The sequence below is a fragment of the Triticum aestivum genome, chromosome 5D (genome assembly GCF_018294505.1).
Source record: "Triticum aestivum cultivar Chinese Spring chromosome 5D, IWGSC CS RefSeq v2.1, whole genome shotgun sequence".
NCBI classification, from domain to species: Eukaryota; Viridiplantae; Streptophyta; class Magnoliopsida; order Poales; family Poaceae; genus Triticum; species Triticum aestivum.
Genome location: NC_057808.1, coordinates 489,960,390 through 489,984,667, shown reverse-complemented (window position 1 = coordinate 489,984,667; position 24,278 = coordinate 489,960,390). Strand labels below are relative to the sequence as shown.

The 24,278-nt window shown below is 45.0% G+C and overlaps 1 protein-coding gene across 1 annotated transcript; it reads right to left on the bottom strand.

The window, feature by feature from the left end:
* Positions 1-8,759: 8,759 nt before the first annotated feature.
* LOC123125670 (uncharacterized) lies at positions 8,760-11,315 on the bottom strand. The gene is made up of 3 exons (XM_044546140.1): positions 11,196-11,315; positions 9,199-9,962; positions 8,760-8,823 (listed from the first exon to the last, which is right to left on the bottom strand). Exon 2 carries the CDS (start codon positions 9,960-9,962, stop codon positions 9,612-9,614), a length of 351 nt encoding a protein of 116 aa, XP_044402075.1. The 5' UTR covers positions 11,196-11,315; the 3' UTR covers positions 8,760-8,823; positions 9,199-9,611.
* Positions 11,316-24,278: the final 12,963 nt, after the last annotated feature.

Genomic DNA, 24,278 nt, shown 5'->3' with positions numbered 1-24,278 from the left:
TGAAGAAAACAAAAGAAAAGAAAGACGAAAAATGTATCCTAGCTACTTGGGCTGGCTCGTCTGCATGTTGTTCACTGGCGAGGGTGGACTTGCAACTAGGACAAAAAAATATCGGACCCCTAGTGGCAAGTCGAGGGTGGACTCTCAATTGGGACTAAAAAAGGTCGGACCCTAGTTGTGAGTCGAGTTTGGACTTGCAACTCGGACAAAAAAGGTTGGGCCCGAGTTGCGAGCCGAGGGTGGAGTTGCAACTGGGACGAGAAAAGGTCAAGCCCCAATTGCAAGTCGACGGTGGACTTGCAACTGAGAAAAAAAAGGTCGGGCCCCAGTTGCAAATCAAGGTTGGACTTGTAATAGGGACTAAAAAAGGTCGCCCCCCCAGTTGCAAGCCGAGGGTGGACTTGCAAGTTGGACAAAAAAGGTTGACTCCTAGTTGCGAGTAGAGGGTGGACTTGCAACTCGGATGAAAAAAGATTGGACCCCAGTTGCGAGTCGAGTGTGTACTTGCAACTCGGACAAAAAAAGGTTGGACCCTAGTTGCGAGTCAAAGGTGGACTTGCAATTCGGACAAAAAAAGGTTGGGCCCCAGTTGCGAGTCGAGGGTGGACTTGCAACTTGGACAAAAAAAAGTCTAGCCCCATTTGTGTCGAGAGTGGACTTACAACTAGGACAAAAATGGTTGGGCCCCCCTTACGTATTGAGGGTGAACTTTCAACTCGAACAAAAAAAGGTTGGACCCCAGTTGCGAGTCAAGGGTGGGTTTGCAATTAGAATAAAAAATGTCGAGACCCAGTTGCGAGTCGAGAGTACAAATGTAACCGGGAAAAAAGGTCGGGCCTCAGTTGCGACTCGACTGTGGACTTGCAACTCGGACAAAAAAGATCAGACCCCAGTTGCGAGGTGAGGCTGGACTTGCAACTTGGACAAAAAAATCAGGTCCGAGTTACAAGTCGAGAGGGATATTGCAACTAGGACAAAAAAGTTCAGGCCCAATTGTGAGTTGACGATGGACTTGCAATTAGAAAAAATAGGCCCGAGTTGCGAGTCGACGATGGACTTGCAACTAGAAAAAAAGCCCGGGTCCCCAGTTGCGAGTCGAGAGCAGACTTGCAACTGGCACAAAAAACGTCGGGCCCAGTTACGAGTCGAGGGAGGACTTGCAACTGGGACAAAAAATGGTCGGATCCCAGTTGCGAGTCAAGGGCAGACTTGCAACTGGGACACAAAATGATCGGGTCTCAATTGCGAGTCGAGGGTGGACTTGCAACTAGGACAAAAATGGTCGGTCCCAGTTGCGACTTGAGAGCGGACTTGCAACTAGGACAAAAAATGGTCGGGTCCCAGTTGCGAGTCGAGGGCTGACTTGCAACTGGGACAAAAATGGTCGGGTCCCAGTTGCGAGTCGAGGGCGGACTTGCAACTGGGACAAAAAATGGTCGAGTCCCAGTTGCGAGTCGAGGGCGGACTTGCAACTGGGACAAAAAATGATCCAGTCCCAATTGCGAGTCGAGGGTGGACTTGCAACTAGGACAAAAAATGGCCGGGTCCCAGTTGCGACTCGAGGGTGGACTTGCAACTGAGACGAAAAATGATCGGGTCCTAGTTGCGAGTCGAGGGTGAACTTGCAATTGGGACAAAAAAAGTTAGACCCCAGTTACGAGTCGAGGGATGACAAAAGCAGAACCGAACAGGCCTAGGCCAACAATAGGATACACAATATAACAAGCAACAACAAGCGAGGCGGAAGGTAGAGTGCTTACACGAAAATTACGATAACTAAATCAAGCGGAGGATTTAAAGAATACTTATAAAATTTTAAAAATCATGGATTTCAAAAGACCATAAAAAGGAAAAACAAAAAAACGAAAGTAATAAAAACTAATGAAAAACAAAAAAATCTTATAGCAAAGTTTTATCCTATGGAATATTCAAAAAAAAAGTTTTATCCTATGGTGATGCACAAAAAATTAGTCAGTACATCAACGTTGTAAAAAAAAGTGCATTTATATTGTACAACTATAACATTGCCCCTTCTAAATTTTTTGATATGGCTAATTACATCATTGCTGGAAAAAGGCTACAGTGAGACAAACTTCTTTCTCTTTTTATACTAAAAAAAACATCCATCGATCTCGGGATGAGGGCACTGCTCCACCACAACACACAAAACATCATTTTCTCAAAAAAAAAGACAAAACATCAGCTTGATCACGTATCGGAACCAAGTCTGGTTAGAACGGCCAGCAATTGGCAACTCAGTCTCTTTGAATTCCAGTACAAAAGCCCAACAACCAAACCGCAGCCCGTGACTTGGCACGTGGTCCAAAAAAACAAAACAGGAACAGCCCACCCACTCGCGTGGACGTGGACAGAGGCTGCGGCGTACGACAACAGGATGCGAAGGAGCGTGCGAAGGAGACAATCACGTTGCGCGAACTTTAAATATATTTCAAAAAAAAAAAACTTTAAAGACAAACAAAGATCAACGGTTCTAGATTTAGATGTGAGATAGTATATTACATCTAGATGTGAAATAGCAAACCTGTAAGCAAATATGCTACAAACATATTTTATATATGCAAAGTTAATCTACCTCAGCAAAGCAAAATCCTGTGACAGAAAATTAAACAAAACCTCAGTATTGTCCAGACCTGCTTTAGAGGTCATCGCTGTTTTTATGAATCAATTTGGAAGACATTGTGTAGAGACATACATGGTTGTTTTTATGCATCAATTTTTAAGCCATTATGAAGAGAGATACATGGTTCTCAGAACAGGCGCGCTTCACCGTGCCCAGTGATTGACCCACTTGTAGCTCCGGTGAATGTCATGCTGGTATCGTGTGACATAACATTGTCATCTTTCACAAATTTAATACAAAAGGTTAGCAGTTGAGGTCGATCAAGACTATGAAACAAACGAAGATGACAGAGTAGAATGGAACATCAGTTGGGAAATATCTATACAATGCAGCAAATTCATTGTCCAAAAACAATTAGGGTATTGTCGAAGGTTGAAGCATCTCAGCCAGCTAAAAAAGAAAAGAGCAAAGCATCCCATCGAACACAAATTAACAATCGCACAAACAACGTGAGTTGAGCTCGATATGGATCAAAATTCATGCTTGCTCGTAAATATTGTAAACGTCTCATCAGAAGAAGGCACAGTCTTGGCCTGCAATCAAATGTCTAATCCTTAGAGGTGACTTTATTGTTGAGTGACAGTAGTGGCTTTTCCCATAGCGCAGATGCATTTTCACCAAAAGGAACGATTAAAAACAAAGTTTTTCACCACATGGCATATGGTGAGCAACTCATTGAATGTCCTTCCAGAAAAAATGTTTTCCCTCAAAAAGGAGGGAGCACCCCCAACCTCTACATCGAGTGATGCACACAAACTATTTTTATTAAAAATGATTGAAATGAAGTACATTATACTAAGCAGTGTTAAAATACAGGAGCGCTGCCAATTCCAACTCGAAAAAATAAAAATAAAAATACAGGAGCGCCTAATCGAATAAACAATCTGAAAATTAATTAAGCTTTATTGAAGGAGCGATGCTGTTAGGATAACAAAGCGACTAATTGAAGGAACAAAACCCTAGTTAACTGACTGGTGTTACTCACAGATAGAACACCTATAATAGTTGTGAGCGGGCCAGATGGCACACACATTTTGATGGTCTAATGCAGAACAGTAAGAATTTTTGACATTGGAGTGCAGAAGAAGATGAAACAGAAAGACACCAGCCCAAAGCATGTCTTAAGGGGAGTGACTGCCTGCATTAGAAATATTACCATGCTGATATACCTGATCAGATCAGTGTATTAGCTATCCAAATGTGCTAAACAGAGACTTGTACGTGCATAATTTTCGACCCGAAATTTTATTGTACAATGATTGAGGCAACAATGGTCCGTTAGAAAGGATTTCCTGGAAAGCCGACGGTGGTCGGAGTAGCGGATCCCATGACGAACGGCGGGACACCCCGAGGTGGAGCCGCGAGCAAGCACGGGGTCGCTCCCGGATCTGAACGGGGGTGGCAGCAGGCAGGGATGCGTCCGGGGGGCAAAGCTGAGGGCATCTCCAACCCTCAAACAGTCCGCATACCATCGTATCGCGTGGTCCAGACGTGTTTTGCCATCCAACGTGGTTCTGTATTAGTCTGCCGAGTGATCTGGACATACTTTTTTTCCCGTAAATTCGAAGCTAAGTGGGGGGCTTTGCGGGAGGCAAGACAACAACCATGTAGGACTCCGACACCCCCGGGCCACTCAATCGCCCCTCCCGGTCAACATTTTCTTCCAATCCGCCCCTTCTCCCCTTTGCTCTGCATCCCCGGCCTCCTCCTGTGACGACGCCACTATATCTCTTCGGCCACCACGCAGGCATTGCCGGATCTCCACAACCAGCAACGATGTGCCCACTCGCGTTTTACGACGGCGCCGTTCACCCAGGACCCGCCGTAGCAAGGTACACTCGTCCTCCCCCATCGACGACATCCATGGCGGACACCATATCCGGCAGGTGTTCGGTCAAATGCCATTGAGCTAATTTTCGAACGTCATGCCGTTTTTTAGAGTACGAAGGATGGCGGGCGTACTCGAACATGAAAAATGAGTTGTGCGATTGGTGGTTGGCCATATCCCTGGATTTCGTAGGCATGCACAGAAGGGGGCTCTTCTGGCAGGGCGTGTATGACTTGTTTCACACGCGAAAGCACATTGCGCCTTACGACATGGACATCATCGAACACCGAAATATGAGGTCGTTATCGTATCGATGGTACGCCATCCAGACCACCGTCACCAAGTTTTGTGCCACGGTTGCTCGGCTGGAGGCAAGGTGACCATTATGCGTGGCATCGAAGGAGATCATAAGTTTTGTTTCTTGTTGCTCAACTTGTTGATTGAATCATTCATTCACTGAATGTTGCTCTACACATTGTGTAGCTTGTACGTGCTACCATGATGTACAACAGAACAGAGGGACAGCCATTTAGGCACACATATTGTTGGATGGAGCTAAAGCGAGAGTATGTGTGGGCGACATGATCCATTCATGGATCATCCGGGTAACCTTGTTGAATTTAAACTATTGTTGACTTATTTGCGTGTTATGTATGGATGATTTGTGCTATTTTGTATTCGAACTTTGATGAATTCCGTCAGATTTGTGTGGATCTCGTTCGATCTATTGAAATACGGTTTCAATTATATGCGGGCAATGTTGAATGACCGGCTCTCGCATCTGTGTCCATGGACCAGCCCATGAACGGATGCCAAAACAAATTTGCAGATCAGCATTGGACATGCCTTCAAACCACAGATATTGGCAGGACAGGACTGTCTACGGAGTGGCACCGACCACCATCCAGCAGAAGAGGAAGGCAGGGACACGACTGAACGTACAAAACGCACGTCCACCGTTGCAGGCTTGCTGTTGCTACCGCCACACCACATGCATGGGTGCCGTTGATTGGAACACTTCCTACCGGGCTCCAACTATCAAATGTTTTGGGTGGATCCTATCAAGCGCTCATGTTCAGTTGCAATGTCAGCATATATAGAGTGTATAAACTGAGAAAGATATCTTTTGACATATAAAAATTTCTCGTAGAGAAGTTAATGAAATAAGCTAGATGCCCTGTAGCTTAGCAAGCTTTGAGGTCAATGACAAATTCACATGTCTCTTCTCCAACAGTGTGGAATAGAACATTGGAGGTAACAAAAACAAGAGGAACAAAATGCAGCTAAATCAAAATGAAAAACAGATGGACGGAAATGCAGCTCACGCGAGACATTTCTAAGAGCTATTGATGTGATGATATTATATTCTGGAAATTCCATGTGATGCTATCACCATCATAACTGCCTTGATAGCCAATTTTGTGTGTGTTTTAGCACAGCAACAATGACGAAGCTCGCGAACACACTTTCTGTGGTACAACCTTTTTAAGGACAAGAAGAAGAAAACCTAATCAAGTGCACTATGGGCAAACTAAGACCACCCACTGTGGATGCATACTAGATGGAACGGTGTGCCCGGCTATAGCCACGTCTTCCCATGCGATTTTAGGTGGATTTATACATATGATACAGAGAATGAGCTCGATCATCGGATAGCGGTTTTTTATGTTCAGGCCTCAGGGTCAACGGGGTGCTGTGCCTGATTGAAGCACTGTGGCTGCTCTGGTTACTATACTTAATGACCATAATGAGTGGACGAGGAAATTCAGGATGCTTCATGTCTCCCCACACCTCACCCAAACAAATCAGGGACTCTCACAGCCAACACAAACCATCACCAGCCAAGGACCAGATCACCACAAAATCAGTTACACAAACCCTAATCTGGCCACCCAAATGCACAAATATCGTACCGGTCTGAAATCAGGAGAGAAATACACTTAAAACAAAGAACAGCAAACCGAAAACCACTCACCAAGAATGTTTCACACACGCGTGGGCAGCATGGACCGAAGAACAGAAGGCGAGGAAATTGCAACCCACCATCCACTACTACTACCGGTGGCCAAACCCACACGCAAAACTGCACACGGTTGCAAACCGCTCACCAGGCAACACACGAAAGCCCAGAATGTTGCCAAGGCGCAAGGAACGACCGTGAAAGAGCAGCAGCCAGGGAGGACAACGGCAGTAGCAAACCCCAGCCTATGAACACATAGAACAGCAACGCACGAAAAAACCCCAAAGGAGTCGACAGTGACCGAAGCACAACAGGCCACCACACAGCCACCAAACAATCTACCTGTCTGGACAAATGCAAGCACAACCAGGGTTCGGTCCTTCCTGGTGTTTGTACTGTTTCTTTATCTATGTATCACATGGTTACTGATCAAAAAGTTTATTTTTTTGTTTCTGGCTAGCTGTGCTGACAGTTCGGCTTGCTGCATTGTTCTGTGCACAAACTACCCCCAAACAATACAGCTCTGGGGTCCAAGCTAAATCAGATGAACATAGGATGAATTGCAAAATCTGGCAGGAATTTGTTTTCTTGAAACATGACGAGAAAAATTCAGCACATATAAGTCAAAACTAACCAGAGCATTTTAGCCACTGCTGCATTACATGCATTTCTTATACAGGACACTTTTCCCTAGAAGAGTGGTCTAATTCTTTTAAGGATATTTTAACAGTCTTGACCTACTGGCGTTTGCATATTGAATGAAAAAGCAGGACATAGTGTAGTAGGGACCTTAGAAATCCAGAGAAATGCTGACCATCATTGGCAAATTAGTATGATGTGCCTTCCTCAACTGCATTACAATTGAATAATTTTGGCACACATGATCCCCTTCCTCTTTAGAGGTGTTATCACCTGAGATGGTGTGTTATATGTGAGGTAGAGCCCCTATTATCCTTAGATCCGATAGCAAATAAAGAACACCTAGCAGCATGACTGCATGAGCCGCACCACACATTCTGGAATTGAAACAGCAAGAAAACATCGGTAGGCTGTGTGGCATGTATGCCTAATGTAGACCGACACGATAGGAAGTGGGAAAGGAACTTGTTAAATAAAGACAAAAAGGAAATAAAGAATAGCACAGACAAATAAATAGCATCATACCAACAGTAATAAGCATTTCGCATTATTAGTAGTCACTCACAGGGATGGTATGTTATATCCTACACAATGCCCTTAGGCTTATCAAGAATGCCTTTTAATGACTTAATAAAGGCAAAATATGCATAACAAAAAAAATAAAGGATGTATAAGAAAATAATACTCCATGATAGGATTTTTTTTCTAGGATTGGACTCTAGCAGAAATGCAAGTCCTAAACACATTTGTCTCTAACTGATATTCAAGCCCTAAAAAAAATAAAAACATGTTCCTACAATTAACTATGACGGTACAAAATGTAATTTAAAGGACAAAAAAGTTATAGCCTCTCAGCCTGTAACAACAGCAATACTGTACTTTTCTTGGTTTCTAGCTTAGCTAGTCCCAAATCTATCAAAAAAGACCACAAGCATCCAAACATCTCCAAAACAGTGGAAAGGAACAACCTAGCAAACATGTTACTTACGTACTTTCCAGCAACTAATTAAGAACGAAAAAACCATCCAAACACCTCCAAAACAGGGTAAGGAACAACAGGGCACTACATTCTAATTAACTGGCCACTTTGCTTGGAAGCATCACATCATTGTCACAGAACATACAGTTCAAAATTTTACTTTTAAAATATAGCACATACTGTAACATTGTAGTGTGTTATCACGCGCACACGAACAGAACACATGAACCAACTCTTTAGGTAACCGAGTTTTCCTGATTCAGGAATTTAGTACCTCAACGGAAATAGGGATCCACGTTGTTTGTCTAGCTCACCCATGCATGACCCTTTTTGTACCCATTGCAGCTGGAACGCATGTACATCGAAGAATAGTTAGTGAAGACACATTCGATAAGTAATCAGTACAAAGAACTCGAAGATAATGGAAGAATTTATCACGCTCCAAATGACTATTGCGCGATGCTGAATAGAGAAGTTTAGGCTGGTAAGCAAGTGCTCTATGGAGCACGAGCTTATTATGCACACTCCAAAAATCTGACTGCAGTTCACACACATTCAGAATGCATCTCATTTAGTCTCACCCAAACAAAAATCAGCTACAGTCTCTTCTATCCACGTTCTTCAAAATGTGTACTGAGCAAACATAGAGCAGATAAGTTTAGAAAACCTTACATATGAATGATTCCCCACACTACATGGTCTTCCTTTTTTCTGCACAATGACTGTATTGGTATAACCTTGTGCCTTCTTGCTTGGCTGAGCACAAAATTTACCACCTGACACAACAAAGTAGCAGAATCAGTTACTACCAAAAGCCAAAAGCTAATATTTTCTTGTGCAGAGAAACACTTGTTGACAAAATGGTAAGATCCCAAGAAACTAAGATACCACTGACAATAGTACAGCTGATTTGCGCTTAATAAATGAAAAAATTTGGAGGAAGTGGGCGAATTCATCGGCTAAACAAGAAATAGCATGCAGACCAAGCACCAGTGCATCTCTCTCTCCCTTCGAATTCATCAAAAGAATCAACGAAACACAGTCCCCTCTCTCTCTCTCTCTCTCTCTCTCTCTCTCTCTCCCTCCCAAAGCAGATCCACTAGAAAATAAGAACAGAGAGAAGGAGAGGGAGTCGGCAGGAAGAAGCTCACCTGCGCCGATGAGGAATCTTGGGCGCGAGCTCGTCGGCGCCGCCGAGGTCGGAGCAGGAGGCCCAAACCCTCGCCGCCTCCTCACCCGAGATGCTTTTCTTGGGGCGGCGGGGGCAGAGAGAGAAACATGAGCAGAGAGGCAGGGGGTTTCTGAGACAAATAGAAGCGACAGAATTTGTTGCAACCAAACAAAAGATCGTCTCATTCCATTTCAGCGGACCATAGATAGTAATGAGTTTCTCGATACAAGAGCGACAAATTGGTAAATCAAAGACTCATATAAAGACAAGTTCGGCCTCGATACTTGAGACGGATGATGATACTACTAAGATACGATAATACTAGTGCTACTGACGGTATAGTCCTTGGTTCCATCATTGCCCTCGGAGCAGAATGGCTACTGCCGCTCAGAGTCAGAGGCCCTTCCAGCGGCGGTACGCCACCACCCCGGCAGTGGCGGCGGCGGCGAGTCCCACGCCCACCAGAGCCCACTCCAGCAGCCCCCAGCCGCCAGGCGCCGCCGCCGGCTCGGCCGCGGGCCAGCGCGTGATTGACAACCTGGCGCTGACAGCCGACTCACCACCACCACCATGGCTGCTGCCCATCACCACCTCTTTGGCCTTCTTCGCGGCCTGGTACACCTCCTCGGGGTGCGCCTTGGCAAAGTCGCCTGCCTTGCCCAGGGCCTTGCCTGCGACCTCGGGCGCCTTCTTGCCCACGGCCTGTGCCGCCTCCACGGCGGCCTTCCCCGCGGCTCCCAGCATCTGCATTACACCACATGCGGCACTAATTAAGGTGAGAAAATAACATAACAGGTGTTTTTCTCTCGGAAGAAAATAAAAGGGATCAAATCAATGGTAAACGGGAGAAAAGGAGCCATTTTTTTAGGGAAGAAAAGGAGCCATTTTGTGTCGACAATATACAGATTTCTTCTTTTCTTTTCAAAGGAAAAGGAATCCCAAGGAACAAAAGAAGCATCGGCCACAAAATCCATCAGGAAAGAGAGAAGAAAGAAACAAGATTTGGGAGTCACAAGCACCCAAAAAAAAAAAATCCAAGAAAGGAAACTCGCTGGGCTCTCGGGCCTGCATGCCCAAGACAATAACCGATCGATTCGAGAGTAATGCCGCGAACGGACCGACCCCAACCAGTTTGCGTTACCGTAAAAAAAAACCTGTTTGCGTGGAACCCAAATAAAAAAGAGCGAGATTTTTTTTAGGGGAAAAAGGAGCGGAAGTTGGCGAAGAAACAGAGAAGGAAGAAAAAACGCAGCAGGGAAAAGGAAAAAATTTCTTCTTGGCCGAAGCCAAGAAACCACGGGAAAAGTTGGCGGCCACGCAGTCAAGAGCGATTGATTTCTCGGCTCGTCAGATGACTCTTCTTTTTCCCGATGGATCGGGCAAGAACAAAACGAAGGCCCGCCGAGATCTGTCACCTCTCTGTCGTCAAGAAAAAAACCATCTCTGTCGTCAAGATCCAAAGCGAAGGCCCATCAACACAACACAGAAGCATACTACCAAAGATGCGGGAGAAAGGAAGCGGTCTTTTTCATGTATACAGCGAGAAAAGATTGGTTTTTTCCCTTTCGTATAACACTAATAAATCCTTGAGCCGCGAAAATCCACCAAAGGAAACGGGGGAAACAAATCACCGGGCAGCCCTTCCGAAGAAAATAAGACGACCGATCCAGAGTAAACCGGCGAACGCACCGATCTTCACGGTGGGGCGGCATCGACGTCATCGTCTCTCGCGTAAAAACCCAACTAAAAAGAGCGGAAGTTGGCCAACGAAAATCAGAGGAGGAACAAAAAAAACTCCGCCCTTTTCCAAGCCACGAGATCGTGAAAGAACACAAGAACGCGCCACCGGTGCTCAAAAGAAGAAGGCCACGAGAAGAGAAACGCAAGATTTACTAGCCCCGTTTAGGCCCAAGCCAAGAAACACGCAGCCATTGTTGTATCGAAAAGGAATCATCAAGACCAGGAACAGTGGGTGACCTCGTTCAAACAGGTGGAACAAGCGTCGGAGGGGAAGAGGCGCAGGCGCTGGTGTTGAGCGAAGAAGGCAGATGGGGTGTGACTGGGGAGGACCAAGAGCCTTTTTATAAAGGGGCAAGCTTACCACTGTTCAACCCTACCTGCCCGCCTAGGGTTTTGCTTTACCAACCCGCGTGGTCTTTTCAGATATTTTCCTGTTGATACGTTCGTACGGTCCTAACATGATAGAAATGTTGTCTTGTCTGTGTGTTTTCAAAATTCAAATTTTCTTTATCATTGCACATGGTTTTATTTTTCCTCGTAAAACCGACATCTTTCGATCGGACAGTTCTTTGGGTTATTTTTTCACTACCGCTACGTCTGAGATATATGTTAGAGCATCTACAACCGGACACCTCAATTACTCCTAAATGTTTGTGCGGACAGTCCGGACGCTGCCCAGACCAAATTTAGCCATTCAACCGGACCCCTCAAACCCAGCTTAAACGTCCGGGTTGTCTGGCACATCTTGTATCCAGCCCATATGTGGGGGGATATGGGGCGGTCCAGTTGCATCCGGACGCATTGGCCAAGTAGGACCAGACCCACTCTGGCAACCACCAACCCCACAAAACCCCCACCCAGACCCCACAAAACCCCCAGATCCGGCAGCAACTCCTCGTCCGAAGTTGAGCCTGTTTGCTGGGACGCCCTCACAGCGAAACCGGACAAGGAGCTCGCAATCCGGTTTGCCCTCGACCGGCCTCGAGTAGGTAAGAGCGGCTCCTCCTCTTCCACGCATGCCGGCACCGGTTCTTCTTGGTCCATGCCAGCCTCGAGCGACCCGCCGGGGCTCTTGGAGCTTCAGATCATCACCTGCGCCCCCTACTCCTCACGACCAGTGATGGGTGCTGGTGGCGGCTCCACCTAGCCCGCGGTCATGGCTACTCGAGTCGGAGACGCATGCATCTCGCTACGTTAGGCATAGGGGGTAGGCCGGATCTAGTCAGTCCGGTTGCGGGTCATGCAAATCCATGTTGGTTGCCCTGCCCTCCAACTCGGAGGAGGATCTCGTCCGTGACATCTATCGGTCGTTCGCCATGCCCGAGATGGACACTCGCCGTTGCCCCTACAAAAATGCCAAGGCATTGTGGCTCGGGATTTAGGAGTCCGAGAGGCTCACATAGGAGAAGGCGGCCAACAAGCAAGAGCTGGGCGGAGCAGGCTCGTGCCTCCCGGTGTCTTGTTGGACTCCCCTCCTTGTCCTCACCCGACGGTGGCACCATCAGTGATGATGACGACGACACCCCTCCAACCGCCGAGGAGTACTATCGCTGGCCCGGAGACGCCAGGGGGAAGGGCCCATTGAAGAAGTGGTCAACACCAATGCTTACTATCTACGTTTTAGTCGTATCTGTCATAAATTGTAGCTAGTTGATCTATATTTTCTGAACTTGTTATGTCTGATGATATGTTATGTGTTAAATTTAACTAGGTTGTGTTGATCTATGTTGCTTGGGATTTTGTGGATTTGAGTATTGGGACATGAGGGGGTGGCCACTGATGCGAACAAATGAGGGGGTGGCTGCTGATGCGAACAAATGAGGGTGTGACTGCTGATGCGAACAAATGAGGTGTGGACTGGCGTTGTCCGCAGACATATAGGGGGCAGATTTGGCAAGTTCGGTTGTAGCTAGGTGATCTTAGAATACAAAATTATGTTACACAGCAGACACAAATTATAGATATATTTAAACATTCAGGTATCTAACACACACCCTCTCCATGTGTATCCTCATCCACCATCATGTTGATCTCCGCCCGTCACCACCCTCGCCGTCCTGTGGATTGTTAATTGTCGCCCACCTGAGTCACCTTTCTCGACGTTGTACACAACCATTGGCGTGCCTAGATAGAATAAAATTGGAGTGTGTGCACCCTCCTTTTTATTTCTGGGTCTGCCACCGTACACAATGCTACTACCCCTACCACACCGATTAAGCTTTGGTGTAGGGTACAAGGACTCGCCGGAGACAACAACTTTAATTGGCCATCATCGGCAGCATATTGAGGCCAGCCAAGGATTGTCATAATTTCCCTGACCTAGGGATATTGAAGAGATCTGGATTATCTAAGCCGACGGTAGTAGCTCATTCACCTCCTCATTGGATATGCTACTATGATGTATGATCTGAGGCGATTCCCTCATTTCCTAGCAGTAATGGCGCCTCTACCTCCTAGTGAACTCGAACTCGCTGGATTTTTAGCGAAAAATGCATGGATCTATCTCAAGCTTGTTGAATCTATGACATGTCGGTCCAACCGAGGCACCGTCAATCATTGGTTGTGTTTTTGGATGCTACTAAGGGTTGAACGTTATATCTAGGGGTGCCTCTGAGCTAATGTGCCCCCAAAGATAGTCAATCGAGCAATCAATGGCCTTCCTTTCATACGTTCGCTCAAAGGTGTGGTACGTGCGACCGAATTCAGTTGGGACAGGAGATTGAGATGGGCCAGGCTCATTTAGCTCCCACAAGCCCGATCTACTATTGTATCACGAATATTAGTGTGAAAATACCAACTAAAAATTCAAATTACTATATTCCCTCACCTTAAAATTACCATATCCATGTAACAAGCTTCATTACTAGCATATATAAAAAAGCTGGGATTTGCACCTGACTTAAAAATAGCTAAAAACATACGGAAAAGTTGCCATCCTTTTAAGAATAAACCTGGAATATGTCCTTGGATTTGAAAAATGTAACATGACACATGGCAATGGCATGAATAGCAGGGAAGTAAATCTTTGCTAAACTACATGGCAATAGGATGAATAGTAGAGTGGTATCTTTTCCAAACCAAAGTGTATAAATCAATCACTATGAGATCTTTAAAAGTCTGGAATTTGCATCTAACTTGAAACTAGCTAAAATACATATGAAAAGTTGTCATCCTTTTAACAATAAACCTGGCAGTTTCCTTGAATTTGCAAGTTGTAACAAGACACATGCTCATAGCATGAATATATTCTTATAAGGGATTTCCTACAAGTGATAAGAGGATGGTAATGTTTGTTAAACTACTTGGCAATAGCATGAATAATAGGGTGGCAACCATTTGCAAAACACTGTAAGTAAATTGATGACAAAAAATGACATGACAGTTGTCGTGACATGTAACAAGTAGATAACTCGCCGGAATCCATAGAACTAATATAACACAGTAGTGTTCGTGAGTATACAATAATAGTTGTCATGGGCATAACATAATAGTGTCCATCAATATGTATATACACACACACACCAAAAGTAGTTGAACAGGAAAAATGAAGTGCATGCTAGGTTGTAGAGGTTTATGAAAAAATAAAAATAAAGTTGCCGCTAAGTTTCCATTACTAACCAGTCATAATCCACATGGGGTTGCCAAATATTTTCATAATGAAACACACATCTTAAGCAGGACACATTAGGATTTTGATGATGATTGTTGCAATGACAAAACAATAATCCAATTCAAATGCACTAACATGTCTCACACGTAAACAATGACCCAATTCAAGTGCAATAACATGTCTCGCCCGTATATGCTCGAACAGTTGCTTGAATACTTCATTGGCGAAGGCATGAACTATCCGAGATTTTACATTTGTGCTACCTGCTTGTCATCTATATATCCCAAGTAAGTGCAACACCGGTCCAACCTAGATCCTGGAAGGAACATTCATTTGGAACTTCATAAGACTCTCATCTGGTACTCAGGGCGATCAGAGTTACTGAAATGCTCGGGAGCATAAAGTGTCTCATTGAAGTCCCACATACATAGCAATGCATAATGAGGCCAAGCGTGCAATGTGCGAAAAAACACCAATTGTGGTGTCTATCTTCATCTTGAGGAGCTCCGTACAACCCCGTGAACTACCACTCCAAAGAATATTGGTCCTTATTCCTCACCAATACATCAAAACTATACAGAACTGTGTTTTTCAATTCTATCTTGGAGCAAAATAGCCCAATTCTGCCACTCAAGCCAACACTATCCACCGCAAACCATCTTGCGAATCCAAGTGTTCGTTGCAGGCTTTTCAACTCTCTCTACCCTAATTTCCGTTTCCATGATAAAAAGAAGGGCGGGGACTTCTTGCTTCACAATGTTGTGAAGCTTTCAAAATACTTTGGGATTCCCAAGCCCTTAACAAATTCCAACTAATACAACTCATTAAGATGGGCAGCACTGCTCTGCAGTTGTTGCCAAGTTTTCATGTGTAGGTTTCTTCTTTTTTGGATCTCTTTCCAACTCTCAGTCCTTTACAAGTTCTGTATCACTTTTTTGGTTCTCAAACTGAGGGAAATACTTATCTCTACTTTGCTGCATCACCCTTTCCTCTTCAAGGAAAAAATTTCTTCTTGATCTTGCGTTGGTTTTTCCCTTGAAGAGGAAAGGGTGATGCAGCAAAGTAGAGATAAGTATTTCCCTCAGTTTCAGAACCAAGGTATCAATACAGTAGGAGACAACGCACAAATCACCGAATACCTGCACAAACAATCAAACAACTTGCACCCAACGCGATAAAGGGGTTGTCAATCCGTTCACGGTTATTTGCAAAAGTGAGATCTGATAGAGATAGATAAACGATAAAGTAAATATTTTTGGTATTTTTGGTTTATATACCGGAAAGTAAAAGATTGTAAAATAGTAAACCGGAAACTTATATGATGGAAAATAGACCCGAGGACCATAGGTTTCGCTAGAGGATTCTCTCAAGATAGCAAATAATACGGTGGGTGAACAAATTACTGCCGAGCAATTGATAGAAAATCGCAAAGTTATGACGATATCTAAGGCAATGATCATGAATATAGGCATCACGTCCGTGTCAAGTAGACCGGAACAATTCTGCATCTACTACTATTACTCCACACATCGACCGACTCCTACCTGCATCTAGAGTATTAAGTTGATGAAGAACAGAGTAATGCATTAAGTAAGATGACATGGTGTAGAGGAATAAACTCAAGCAATATGATGTAAACCCCATCTTTTTATCCTCGATGGCAACAATACAATACGTGCCTTGCTGCCCCTACTGTCACTGGGTAAGTGTAGGAAATATGCCCTAGAGGCAATAACAAACTTGTTATTTTATATTTCCTTATATCATGATAAATGTTTATTATTCATGCTAGCATTGTATTAACCGGAAACTTGATACATGTGTGGATACATAGACAAAACACCGTGTCCCTAGTAAGCCTCTACTTGACTAGCTCGTTAATCAAAGATGGTTAAGTTTCCTAACCATATACATGTGTTGTCATTTGATGAATGGGATCACATAATTAGGAGAATGATGTGATGGACAAGACCCATCCGTTAGCTTAGCAAGTTGATCGTTCAGTTTTATTGCTATTGCTTTCTTCATGTCAAATACATATTCCTTCGACTATGAGATTATGCAACTCCCGGATACCGGAGGAATACCTTGTGTGCTATCAAATGTCACAACGTAACTGGGAGATTATAAAGATGCTCTACAGGTATCTGCGAAGGTGTTTGTTGGGTTGGCATAGATCGTGATTAGGATTTGTCACTCCGAGTATCGGAGAGGTATCTCTGGGCCCTCTCGGTAATGCACATCATAATAAGCCTTGCAAGCAATGTGACTAATGAGTTAGTTGCGGGATGATGCATTACAGAACGAGTAAAGGCACTTGCCGGTAACGAGATTGAACTAGGTATGAAGATACCGACGATCGAATCTCGGGCAAGTAACATACCGATGACAAAAGGAATAACATATGTTGTCATTACGGTACGACCGATAAAGATCTTCGTAGAATATGTGGGAACCGATATGAGAATCCAGGTTCCGCTGTTGGTTATTGACCGGAGAGGTGTCTCGGTCATGTCTACATAGTTCTCGAACCCGTAGGGTCCGCACGCTTAACGTTCGATGACGATTTTGTATTATGTGAGTTATGTGATTTGGTGACTGTCGTGGAATTGTCACGGCAGATGTCCTCGTGAAAGGACTTAGTCGTGGAACCATCGCAACTAGGAAGCTTGAAGGGGTTAAAGAGGGATAAAGGACACGAGGGTTTATACTGGTTCGGCCCCTTGCGGTGAAGGTAAAAGCCTAATCCAGTTGAGGTGCAATTGCTAGGGTTTCGATGACCAGGGAGCGAATCCGCTATGCCGGGTTCTCGATTTGATGTTACTTGCCCTAAGCCGCCGGCGGGTTGTCCCCTTATATACACGGGTTGACCCCCCGCGGCCTACAGAGTCCCGGCCGGCTCATAAACAGTGTTCGGCTCGGTGAGTTAATCTTGCCTTACAATACAAGTCATACTATTATGGCGGTTTATCACTACGGGCCTTAAGTTGCCTGCGGGCTTTGGGCCCTTAACTGAACCGCCATCTTGAAGCTTGATATTGGGCTTCATATGATAAATCATCATAGCGTAACCCGGCCCCTCCTGGGCGGGTTACACTAGTAGTTATGTCCCCAACATTAGGCCCCAGATTGATTTGAACCGGTTCATGTCAATCTTCAATACCTTAAGAAAAAGTCTTCTGCCTTCTATCTGTGCAAAAAGATATAACCCGCCATGACGTCATCTTTAGGATTCATGATAACCCGCCATGACGTCACCTGCCATTAAATTCATTTTTTTATTCAATCATATCCCAACGGATCCTTATCTTGATGACCATCCCGAGAATCAAGGCGTCTGAGTAGCTGGATATCATGTTTCAGCCTCCTCATTTCTCGCGCCTACTCTGTCAGTCTTCTCCTTATAAATAGGCATGTCTTTAGGTCTTTCTTCATTCTCCCCCTTTCCTGTCGCCTGCTTCCTCTCACGACTCCGCTGCTGCTCGAGCTCCGCAGCCGCCGTCGCCGCAGAGCACCTCGTCTTCGTCGACCTTGGCCGCTGCATCAACCTGAATCGATCAGAGAAACGACGGTGATCCTCCGCAGTAGATCTGCAGCTGTAAGTCCTTGCCATCCCGCACCCCAGATCTGCATTTAGGGTTTGCAAGTTCCTTTGTGTTTTTCACTGTTCATCACTGTTTCTTCATAGTTCTTCCACCGTGGCCTCTTCTGATTTAAAAGGCAACATATACTCCCGCGGTAATCGTTTTATGTCCATTTTTGATACTAGCAGATCCCTTTTCCTTGTACAGAGGCCTCATTAGAACTCACGAACTCATCTGTACCAGTTTTTAGGTCTAGAATATTTTCTTTTCTGAGCGACCGTTTGATCCAAAATAACAGCTGCAACCTGTGAAACTTGTTTGTGCGACACTTAGTCAAAAACTGTATCTGTTAGATCCACCTAGCCATGGCGACTCTTATCGCCGGCTTAAAAAAGGCAATGCTCAATCATAACCCCGACCACTCATGGCGGTTTAAATAACTTAACTGCTTATGATTCCCATGGCGGCTTAAATAATCTGATATAATTAGCCATATGTCATTAGGCCCCCTTGTAAGCCGCCATCTTGAATATGAATTGAAATATTTTTCTCCGGCTTAAATTTGAGCTAGAAATTTTTATTTTGCCGTAGGCTTCCATCTCCATAATGCTGCCCAAGGCTCCCAAAGCACCCGTTACATGCAACTGGGTTAAATCCATCGTCACAGACAACACCTTTAATGAGTTTGTGAAGACTGGTTATCTACCGAAGAAGGAAGTCATGTCTTATCGTGCTCCTGATCCGTTAGAAGAAAAACCTCAACCCAAGGAAAGGGAAGTTATCATCTTTACTGATCACATGAACTGGGGCTTTTCTCCACCCGGCTCAAAGTTTTTCAGAGACGTCTTGCACTTTTTTTGACCTGCGACCTCAAGACATCGGGCCCAATTTCGTGTCAAATATTTGCAATTTTCAAGTGTTCTGTGAGGTGTACCTTGGAGAAGAACCCAGCTTGCTACTCTTTAGAGAGTTATTTTATTTGAATAATCAAAATGAACGTGCCAATGGGCCCAGCTTGGAACTTGGTGGAATCTCAATCTAGCGACGGAGAGACTGTCTCTTTCCGTATGCCGAACCGCCAAGTCACCCAAAAGATTTGAACTAGACGTGGTTCTATTGTCAAGACACTTCTCTGGCTAATGAGAACCCTCTTCCCGGCTTTCGCGCCCTGCGCCTGGAGTCCACTCACCCCTTGCCAGATAAACTGTCTCCGGCTGAACATCAAACACTTGCCCCCACCATCAGCAAGGTCAAGGCCCTTCTGGGGAATGGCCTAAATGGCATTGATCTAGTCCGGGTTTGGCTTGCCTGGCGGGTTATTCCTTTGAGCCGCCGCCCCGGCTTGATGTGCGATTACACAGGCCAAAAGAATGATCCTCTGCGGCACAGCCCTGATGACTTACCTGAGGACGTCATTGATGATATGACCAAGTCTCTTCTGAATGAGAGCCTGGCAGATTGTGGGAAAGTAGGTTTAAGTCCTTTCTGCAAAGCTAACCCGGCTCCAGCGGTAAGCCATTGACTTGAGCATTTTTACCTTCAACTTTAACAATTTCGTCTTACTCAAAAAACCTTTGTTGTAATTCACATGTCGATGACGAATTTTGGAAGGTCAAGTATGACCATGAAGCTGCAAAGAAAGCCAAAAAAACCAAGAAAGCTGCCAGGAAAGCCGCTGCCCGGAAGAAGGGGAATAATCCTAGCGCCTCAGACATGCTTCATTTGGACGATACCTCTGAATCAGAGGTAGCTCTTGACTCTTTAGGTTCCTTTTTTAACCACCTTATTGACACTGATTATCATCAGGAGGACACAGGAGCAAGTCATGCAGTGGATGAAAAGGTAACTATTATTTCCTCCGACTCCGAGCCTTTGCCAAGACGGAAAATCCGAAGAATAACCCGGAAAGTAAGATTTTCACATCCTTTAGCTTATCAAGATCCTCAATTTATTTTGAAGCAACAGATGCATGAGAACCGGAGGCAAACCCAGACCAGCAAGGATGCCAAACTTTCCTCCGGCTTACCAAATGCACCAAAGAAGCGCCGGAACAAGGTTACTTCCGATTTACACCCTACTTATCCTTTGGCGGGTCTCATTCGTGAACCACTCAATTCTTCTAACTCAAACTACCAGGAAACTTCACCTTCCTCCGGCGAGTCAATGCAGTCCAACTTGCCGACTTTTAAAACCGCTCCAGGGTACTGATAATCTGCTTATCTTGTGCTTATCTTACTCATGTTTTTTGCACTAACTTTTGATTTTTACACAGCGTACAAGTAAAGCCTAGCAAGAGGGCGAAGAAGAACAAGCCGACCGAAGAGCCGATCTTAAATGAACCGGAACTCAGAACGGCTGCTCCTGACACCTCCGCTCATGAGCCGCCGCCTGAACCAGCCCATGATATTCCAACGCCTACTGCTGACCCGCCTGTCGAGCAAGCCATTGACGGTTCTGAGAATCCGGAGATCCCTAGCCCGGCCAAGACAGATGACCCGGATGTCGAAATCATCAAAACTGACTTTGTTGAGCCGGGGAGACCCACCGTGCTGGCCAAGTGCTCCGCCAAAGAAGAACTTCTGGAACGCCGCAGGGCTAAGCTGGATGTCACTGATTATACTCATCTGAGTATTGGAGAAATCGTCTCTGGTTATATAAATCAAGTGCACAATAGCCGTGACATGGAAATTGACATGGTGAAACAGACACACCAAAAATCTGAGGTATAACTCTTGTTGTTGTACTTTATTTATCCTTACTATACCAGCCCCCAAGTCTATTGCTTATGATGAAATATGATGTAGACTTAAGACTAGCTTAGTAATATATGTAAGAAATCCAGCTTAACCTGTAGCCCCCAAGGGCCGGCTTAACCAGCATGTTTGACCCGGTCCTTATCATGTTTTAATCAAGAAGTACTTGGAATAGCAATATGCATTAGCCCCCAAGTGCCAAGTATCTTTGCTTGCAAAGTGCTTGGGACTTACTTTAATGAACCACCACTGCAAACAGAATTCTTCAGCATACATTAGCCCCCAAGTGCCAAGTATCTTTGCTTGCAAAGTGCTTGGGACTTAATGTTGCATTATGATAATCCTGTTTGTAACCCGGTATTTGTACAGGCCACCATTAGTCAATTTGAATCGAAAATTTCTGACCTGAAGAATCGCCTGGAAGCACAGGAAATTGAAACCCAAAAGGCCAACTCCAAGTTTGAATTCAGTGTATCTGAACAAGAGAAACTGAAAAAAGGCTTTGAAGCAGAGAAGAAGGCCCGGGCTGATGAAAAGATTGCCTTGATCAACCGGGCTGAGAAATCTGAGGCGGCTCTTGCAGAAACAACCGCCGAGTTATCCAGCTTAAAACGCCATGTATCTCAGATGGTCTCAGCGATCTTTGGTAAGTCACTCTGCAAGCATTAGATATTTGAATTTTTTCTAACAAGTATATCAATTGTCATCGACTCACCTGACTTTGTAATGCAGGCCCCAGGAGTTCCAATCTTGACCAAAGCATGTTGGTAAAATTGAAGGCGGTTTACACACTAGTAGAACAACTCTACACCGGGACACAGCGTGCCTTAGCTGCAGTGGCTTTGTCAAATGAAGTCCCCACCCTCTTGGCGGATGTACTGAAACGTCTTGCAGTGCTACCTCAACGGTTCAAAGAACTAGGGCGATCTTCTGCGAGAGCCGGAGCCGTAACTGCATTAAGCCGGGCCAAGGCGTGGCTACCGGAGCTAGACCTGGCCGATATCGCCATCGGGTATCCCAGCCTAAAAGAGAACGACACCCCGTTTAGACAGGAGGACTTCACCACTTGTGTTAAGGAAATACGCCCTGTGGCCACCCTGATTGCTAATGACACATATCTTACCAAGTATCATCCGGGTTATGATGCTGAAAACCGGAGGATTCCAACGCCACATTATTAAGTGATCAGCCTGATCCCCCCAATTCGTAAGCTACCTTTGCCCCTGAAGTTGACCCGGCCGGATTAATTGATGATGAAGCTAAATTTGAAGCTTTGAGTGGCATTGACTGGTCATCATCAACCTTCCAGGACAGGGAACAAGATGGAGGAGCGGAAAGGGATGATCCGGAGGCTTCAGGCCAACAACGCATTTGATCCATCAGGCGGCCCATATTTATGCTTTGCTGAAAAACAATGCTTCATCATTTGGACTTGTGGAGTCATGTAATAGGATAGAAAAAACACTTAATTTTGTCGTGCCATCGCGCACGTGTTTGGCGTTCAACACTGTTTAAGCCGCCATCTTATATTCCTTCATATTATGCTGTTCCTCTGCTTTCCTTATATTTAAAAGAGCTGCTTTAACTGTCCTGCATAGAGAAACAAGTCACAAGTCCCTTGGCGGCTTACCGCATGGCGGGTCATATATCTTACATATAACCCGGAAAAAATCATAAATATGCCGGCTAACAGTTACATCTTTGAAATATAACTGTAACATCATACCTGTGATCCTTTGATTTACACTGCCGGTTTATGTGATCCGAGCAGTAAGGGTGACAGCCCGATCTTTAGAAGCCAAAAACTCCCAAATGTATGATGACCGTCAGATACTGGTGATTTATTGACCAAGGCCCAAACCGGGCTAAATGGAAGTTACTCACTAGATGCTTCCAAATATAATCAAAGAGTTTCAAGACAAAGTCAGAAAATTGTGATTTCAAAGAACTTATCAACAACAAACAAAATTCAGAGGCTTCTGATTCGAATACGATCAGAGAACCATTCCAAAGGGGTTAAGCTAAGATTCGAATACGATCATATAGCCCCCAGTGGCTTTGGCGTTGCCGATCAACAGGGTATCGACAGCTATGTTCTCTTTGGTTCGAATATGACCTATGTTTGAACAGGAAGCCCCCAAATGACCTTGAGAGTTGTTTAATGACGCTGATTCGAATACGATCCACGTCAGACCCAAAAGGGGTTGAGCTATGATTCGGATACGATCAAGAAGCCTCCTAATAGGTTTGGCAGTGTGCCAATCAAAAGGGTATCGACAGCTATGTTCTCTTTGGTTCGAATACGACCTATGTTTGAACAGGAAGTCCCCTGGTGATCATGATATTTAACGGCTAGATTCAAATATGATCATAAGCCGGACCAAAGGGAGATCCGGATTCAAATATGATCAGCTCCCTGTTGGTCGTTTTAACAATATAATAGTGAAGACATATAACCTTTTGAGGATGAAAAGGACAGAGGTCCTGCTTTATTACTTTTCATAATATATACATCGTCAAAATATGTACATCATAAGAGCCGGTGGCTGAAGTGTAGTAAGGCCGAAGATGAGCGATATTCCACGGCTGGCGGGTCTCCTCCTCCGACTTACGTGAGTCTTTGTGCTCTCGAACATCGATGAGGTAATATGACCCGTTATTCAGGTTCTTGCTGACCACAAAGGGTCCTTCCCAAGGTGGAGATAGCTTGTGCATATCGGACTGATCCTGGATGAGCCGGAGCACTAAGTCACCTTCTTGAAAGGTTCTGGACTTAACCCGGCGGCTGTGATAACGGCGCAGGTCCTGCTGGTAAATCGCCGAGCGGGCTATTGCTAAGTCACGTTTCTCATCCAACAAATCAAGTGCATCCTGACGAGCTTGTTCATTATCAGCTTTAACATAAGCCGCCACTCGGGGCGAGTCATGACGGATGTCACTCGGTAGGACCGCCTCTGCTCCGTAAACCATGAAGAAAGGCGTATAACCCGTAGATCTGTTAGGTGTAGTATTGATGCTCCAAAGCACAAAAGGCAACTCGTCTACCCAACAACCCGGCGTCCGTTGTAAAGGGACCATGAGCCGGGGTTTTATGCCTTTCAAGATCTCTTGATTGGCTCTTTCAGCTTGACCATTGGATTGAGGATGAGCTACTGATGAAACATCGAGCCGGATATGCTCACGTTGACAAAACTCTTCCATAGCCCCTTTGGACAGATTAGTACCATTGTCAGTTATGATGCTGTGTGGAAAACCAAAACAAAAGATCACCTTTTTCATGAATTGAACCATCGTGGCTGCATCACACTTACTGACCGGCTCGGCCTCAACCCACTTCCTGAATTTATCAACCGCCACCAGGAGGTGTGTCTTT

Coding starts and splice junctions, on each gene's coding strand:
- LOC123125670 (XM_044546140.1), bottom strand. CDS start 9,962: ATGCTGGGAGCCGCGGGGAAGGCCGCCGTGGAGGCGGCACAGGCCGTG.